General features: G+C 40.4%; 1 protein-coding gene across 1 annotated transcript in view; it reads left to right on the top strand.

Moving 5' to 3' along the window:
• The window catches only part of LOC104083939 (ADP/ATP translocase 1-like), a gene marked incomplete at its 5' end in the record, with an annotated part of 2434 nt that extends 702 nt beyond the window's left edge, over positions 1 to 1732 (top strand). Inside the window, 2 exons of the mRNA XM_009587612.1 lie at positions 384 to 524; positions 882 to 1732. Of these exons, the coding sequence (XP_009585907.1) occupies positions 384 to 524; positions 882 to 1039 (299 nt within the window). The remainder of the gene's footprint in view (positions 1 to 383; positions 525 to 881) is intronic.
• Positions 1733 to 6631: the final 4899 nt, after the last annotated feature.

The raw sequence follows: 6631 nt of genomic DNA on the forward strand, positions 1-6631 counted from the left end.
AAGCCTTGGGTTTGCAGTGTGTTTTCAGACACTTCCCAGATTCTTTCTCTGTCTTAAGGCTTGTACAGATCGGCTTGTATGGTAGCTTGTTACTTATTGCACCTCATGACACAAACCTGGGAGGGTTCTGCAGGAGAGACCTTTTAGTCAGGGAGCATAAAGAGGCCTTAGATCCCAAAATCCAACAGTCCTGTAAACTTGTTTCACTCATAGTACAGTACCTGTTAATAGTCAAATATGGATGAAGGGAGAAGTTGCAGGCTTGATTGAGTTGACTTGATTGAGTGACTCCTGGGGTTGGTGGGTGATTGTTCCTTCCACAGCCATCTTTCCCACAACCCTTTGCCTCTGTACTGACTCCGGTAATTTGTTCCTGATGGCAGGTATGTTGCCTGATCCAAAGAATGTGCACATCGTAGTGAGCTGGATGATTGCCCAGAGTGTCACTGCAGTAGCAGGGCTGGTTTCTTACCCTTTTGATACTGTGCGACGTAGGATGATGATGCAGTCTGGCCGAAAGGGAGGTAAGATTAAGTGCTCCTATGGTGTTCTGGCAGCAGAAAGTATCTCTTCATTGTGATATGATGGGAGATGCTGGGTATTTTTTATCTTATGGAAAACTAATGACCTCCTTACTGGAATCCTTAAAAAAAAAAAAGCTATGGGAAACACATTGCTGGTTATTTTTCATGTTCACTTAAGAGGCTGAGAGTTGATTTGATTTCCATGTGAAGAATTAAAATTACTTTTCATTAATTGATTACTTAATTTTAAATTCTTGGCTATAGTTTGCTTATTCCTTGTTGGCTTACATATATGAAAGTTGAAACAGACTTGCTGTATAACTTCAAGCCTTCTGACCTTTATGTCTATTTCTGCAGCTGATATTATGTACAAGGGCACAATTGATTGCTGGAAGAAGATAGCTAAAGATGAAGGATCCAAAGCGTTCTTCAAAGGTGCCTGGTCGAATGTGTTGAGAGGCATGGGCGGAGCTTTTGTATTAGTACTTTATGATGAAATCAAGAAATATGTCTAAAACTTAACATCATAATGTAGTTCAATTGTTCTCAATCAACTTTTTTAAAAATATGTTATTGTGATGTAATGGACAACAAAATATTTCCTAGGGAAACAGAATAAAATTTATGACAACATATCTGGTTGAGATGAGGATGCATTAATTTAAAAATCGTCCACTACATCACAGTTACATTTTGTATGAAAATCGCTCCAACATTTGTATTGGAACCTGTGTATATATTATACTTCAAATTTCAGGTAATACATTTTGTCTAGAGACAAGACTTAGGTTTATACCTAGTTTAAAATCTAATATTATGAACTCTTAATAGAATGAGATCTTCAGAAATACCTATTGTACTAAGTGATGTCTCTAGCTACCCAACAGCGTGATGACATTTGTAACATGAATTAAAATCATGTTTTCTTCTAAAGCTGTGGTTTTTTTAATATATTAAGTGAAAAGCATGTCTGAAAATACAAACTATACTAAAGCACCAGGCTGAGTTCCTAACTGCAGCCCCTTCACTGACAAATTACACAATCATATGGTTGAAACCATAATCTGATTTTTTCAAACATACTTTGTACAATATGGAAAGACAGTGTTTCAAAAACTCCCTGTATCTTCACAAAGCAAAAAGTTGTCTGTTCTGATGTTCAATTGAACTAAAACTGAAATAATGAAATAAATTAATATATTAATGAACTTTTCCCTGTTGTTTTCAGTACACTGAACATATTACAAGTACATGTCCTTTAAGGTGATGTGCTAATCAGCACACTATTAGTGATTGTCTGGTACTGCCTAAGCCTCTTGAAAGTTTTTCAACAGAGCTTTAGGTAGGTGGAATGGTTATTGATAATTCTACAATAGCAAAACCACGTGGATTCAGCTTGAGGGTACTGCAGCCAGTTGCCTTACAGATAAACTATCCTATAGTCTTAGCTGCTTTGATAATTCATTTATATTACCCTTAACTTTGAAGTAAGTGTGTCTTCATTTGATAGTGAAGTCATTGCTGCTTATTTTACTTGAAAAAGTATTCTAGAATGGAATACTTCAGAATTAAGTTATTTTTAAAACTGTATTTCCAACTATACCATTATTAACAACTTGAGCTATTAATTACCAGAGTTTTTAAACTTTAGATGCTGCATGGTTGTGAACTTACTGAAGAATAGGCTCTCTAATTAGGCAAAGGAGGGAAAGTGAGTTGTGTTCATTTCAGTCGTTCAGTTAGACTACATACAAATGTTTGTTATGTATCCACCTAGGAAAAGGGGTAAGACTAAGCAAGTAATACTCAGCTTTTATTTCAGCTGCATCTTTTACTTCTTCATATGTAGAAGTAAGGTGTCCTCGTGGATTTTTGATAAAAATTCTGAAATGCCTGTCATTTCTAGTGCCGTAAGGTGAAAAAAAAACCTGTGGAAACATAAATGTTGGAATTGCACTAACTGTACTTGAAGGTAAAAGGCTGACTAGTTACTTAGGCAGCTGGCAGTTTCCACATTGAATATAAACTGCAAAGTAGATGATGCCCTGGGCTAGTAGAATTGATGAGTGAACAGTATTGCTCTAGTGAAGGGGTTATTACTGCCTGAGATGGGACATTCTTGCAGGTACTGTCACTGCTGTAAGCTGCCCTTCCCTGACACCTGGTCTCACAGCATTGCTTGTGTGAAAGCTGGAGCAATTCAATACACAAAAGCAAGCTGATGCAGAGAGTATTATCTCTTGCTCTGTGAAAATAGATTACTCTCCTGGAGTATAAATGGAAGAAGTCTCCCAAAAAGAACGTATCTGTGGTCACTATCTTGGTTAGCATTGCATGTGACTATCACAGAACTATCCAGTGACTCTCATGGATTGGGAGCACGCTTACTCTATGATTTTCATAATGGAGTACACAGATGAGAACCGTGGATCAACTAGTTTTGTGAGTAGCAGTAAACGGAGAGCTAAGAGATTCACATTTTGATCAGTTCCAAGTTCTGTGCTTTGGCTTCCAGTTATCCCTTTCCTATATTTGAAATTAATTTATTGTCAGATGCAGGTAGTCCTAGCTCTCTGTCACTTAGTATGATGGGCTGTGTGTGTCTGCTACAGGTTCAGACCAGCAGCTCCATTCTCCCTGAAGGCAGGGAGCTACTAAAACAGTACCTGGAAGTAGCATCTATCCACCTGAAGAACTGAAGCATTTGGGAAAAAATTGGTCCAAAAGTTATAGTCTATTTTCAAATTACCTAAATTTAATTACTTTTTGTCTCATGAAGATAGTGTCTCTTTCAACCTGGCCTGATTGTTTCATCTCCCTTCTTTCATGGTCACTATGTTAGACGCTTATCTTTCTACTTTTTCAAAGTGCTTATTGCAGTAATGTTAGTTAAAAGCTTTACCTGCCTGCTTCTGCCTTTTCTCTTCCTTTTCTCCTTCCTCACACATTCCTAATGGTTCCTTATGAGAAGCCTGCTAACACACTGCAACTATTCATTTCACATTTACCTTGCTGACAAGGTTGCACATGGCATTTGGATGTTTTAGAGAAGATCTAAGTTGGCTACAAAGATACCAGAGACAATGACAGATTGTAATATGCAGAGATAGCAAACCCTGGGGGGAAGTGTGTGTGTGAATGAGCAGTAAGAGAATTAAGAGGAAGCAAAAGAAAGTTCAGATGAACATAAATGAAAGAAGTTAATATATTCCAGAAAAAAAGAAAAAGGCAAAAAACAAAGGAGAAGCAAAGGCTATTAAAAAGGAGTGAGGAGTATCAACGCAGGAAAATTCCACTGGGGGAAGAGACAATACATGAAATAATACATACAGAAAACACTTACAGGTAAACGGCTCCTTATTTCTGCTTGAATGCTTATGCACATACACACCCTGTGGCAGATTCCAAGTAGTACTCTCCATAAAGATACTTCGGGTAAGAGTTCGAAACTGTCAATGAAATAACCATTCACCTGAAAGCAGCTCTGCACTGAGTCCGTGGCACTCAGCATAACACTTGCTGAAAGCGTAACCTAAAATCCAGCCATCAGCTCTGCAAAGCTGAAAAATGGAAGACACTGCAGATAGTCTCCAATTGCTATTTGAACTCCAGTCAAATGAACTTCGGTAGTCACAGACAATGGATACCACTGCCCCAATCCTTTTGCACCTTCACAATAGTTAGTCACAGACAAACTATGCAGGCAAAAGCCTGCATCAAAACCATTATTCCCTTACCTCTCACACTTGAACACTGGGAAACCTGCCCTGAATAGCCTCCTACTAATACAGAAAGACAAAGCCCACCTACCATGCAGCATACACTGTACTGCCCAGCTCTGAAAGGACACTACCTGGGGGAGGGAACCGAGGGACACTGATCTTTTGGATGAGATGAAGTTAGGAACTTCAGGTGGGTCTGAAAGATAAACCTGTCCCTAGAGAGCCTAGCCTACTGCAGAGAGTGGGAGGGGGAGAATCTATGACAGCAGACTGAACCTTCCCAACCTTTCTGAAGGTGATAACCTCCACTCTCTGCCCTACACTTGTCATGGAAGAAGCAGCCATCAGTTCTTTAAAAGCCAAAGGGAAGAGTTTAAGACATGGTGAGAAGCATAGCAGAAGGAAAAAACCTTGCAAAGTTGTTAAAAAAAACCAGAACACCACTCCATCTGCAGGGATACCACAGTTACGGTTATTGGATAATCTCAGCTAGAGAAGAAGAGTCCCACTAGTCAACCTAGGATGTCAGGGAAAGAAGCATCATGCCCCAGGTGGCAAATCTCAGCCACCTATGTTCCCCTTGTGAAGTCCCTCTCACTTTAAACCAGAAAAATCTCTCAATAGCATGTTCTAGTCCTAAGAGCCATGTGTGGAGAGAACTGAGACCTGTCATTTTTGTTCCAAGCTCTGACCATGTATTATACAGTGGAGAGAACTATGATTTTTCTACACAATCGGAGCCCAAAACAAAAATAATGGAGAATGGCATTTTAGGACTCCGTAGTGAGTAACACAGGTGATCCTAGAACCAGAAGTGACAGCTACAAGGATCAATGTTGCCAAATCTTGTCTCATCTTGGCCAGGAGGAGAGTTACCAGGAGACATATAGGAGCTTTCTTGACCAAGGTATTAGAACCATGCATCCTGACGACAAACCAGATCTGTATCACAAGCATTAGCAGTCCCTGCCAATATCTGAAACAGGATGACCTTAATATAATTTCAGTCCTGGAAGATGGCTCCACATGCAGCTCTGTATTTCTGTATTTCCTCATTCATCAGGTGACAATGACATGGTTCATCCAGTATTTTGCTCAAGACTTTGAACAGGTAAACACCACAAAGATGTACTCAGTGTACTGGGTTCGTATTGGTTTTTGGTGCCCAACGTGGGGCTCGAAGGGTTTGAGATAAAGGCAGTTTCATAGGTAAAGCAAAAGCCGCACATGCAAGCAAAGCAAAACAAGGAATTCATTCACTACTTCCCATCGGCAGGCAGGGGTTCAGCCATCTCCAGGAAAGCAGGGCTCCATCACGTGTAATGCTTACATGGGAAGACAAATGCCATCACTCCAAACGTCCCCCCCTTCCTTCTTCTTCCCCCAGCCTTATATGCTGAGCATGACATCATACGGTATGGAATACCCCTTTGGCCAGTTTGGGTCAGCTGTCTTGGCTATGCTCCCTCCCAGCTTCATGCTGGCAGGGCATGCGAAGCTAAAAGTCCTTGACTAGCGTAAGCACTACTTAGCAACAACTAAAACATTAGCGTGTTATCAACATTCTTCTCATACTAAATCCAAAACATAGCACTATACCAGCTACTAGGAAGAAAATTAACTCTATCCCAGCCGAAACGAGGACAGTAAGATATACCACTTTGGTACCGAAGGAGCCTTTTCTTCTCCCTCACCATTTGGCTTGTTGATACATCACTGTGCATTCACCATCGCCTGCATATGACCGTCATGACTGCACAGCTAGAAGGCTTGATGTAAGTCACTGCCCTCATCTCAATCACACTGATGTGCAGACTGTGCTCCAGGGAAAACCACAAGCTCTCATCTGCCAAATGACTCAATGAGCTGCCCAGGTTGGGAAGGCAGGAAGTTATTCTTGTCTATTGACCATGGAGAACAAAGAAAAGCCCAAGAACTGGGATAAAAATGTTATTGGTGACCTGTTAGAAGGAAGAAGTGTCTCAGGCTTTTTACAGGGGCTTATCCTGAAAGTCATTCGATGACAAGCAGGAAAATACAGTTCAATGTAAAGTCTACATACATCACAGACGACATATAAATCCAGCCAGCCATTTGATTTATGACAATCAGACAAACCCTCATCTGTGTGGCAGGATGACAGCAGAGATGCCTCCAGATCTTCAGTAAAGAGTACAAGCAATCTGATAGAAGACAGGCTCTGGCACAGGGGAAAGCCTATAGATTCCACATGAGGAATGGCCTTGTGTGATTCTTCCAAATTATCTTGAGTTTCTCAGGTTCGCTGGGATTAAAACTGAGTTCTTAAGGATTCAGTGGTCTGCTTGGGAAAATGCCCTTCACACGTCAGCTATCCGGACAAGGATCATAGAATCATAGAATCAT

This window comes from Fulmarus glacialis, unplaced genomic scaffold (assembly GCF_000690835.1).
Source record: "Fulmarus glacialis isolate BGI_N327 unplaced genomic scaffold, ASM69083v1 scaffold30951, whole genome shotgun sequence".
NCBI classification, from domain to species: Eukaryota; Metazoa; Chordata; class Aves; order Procellariiformes; family Procellariidae; genus Fulmarus; species Fulmarus glacialis.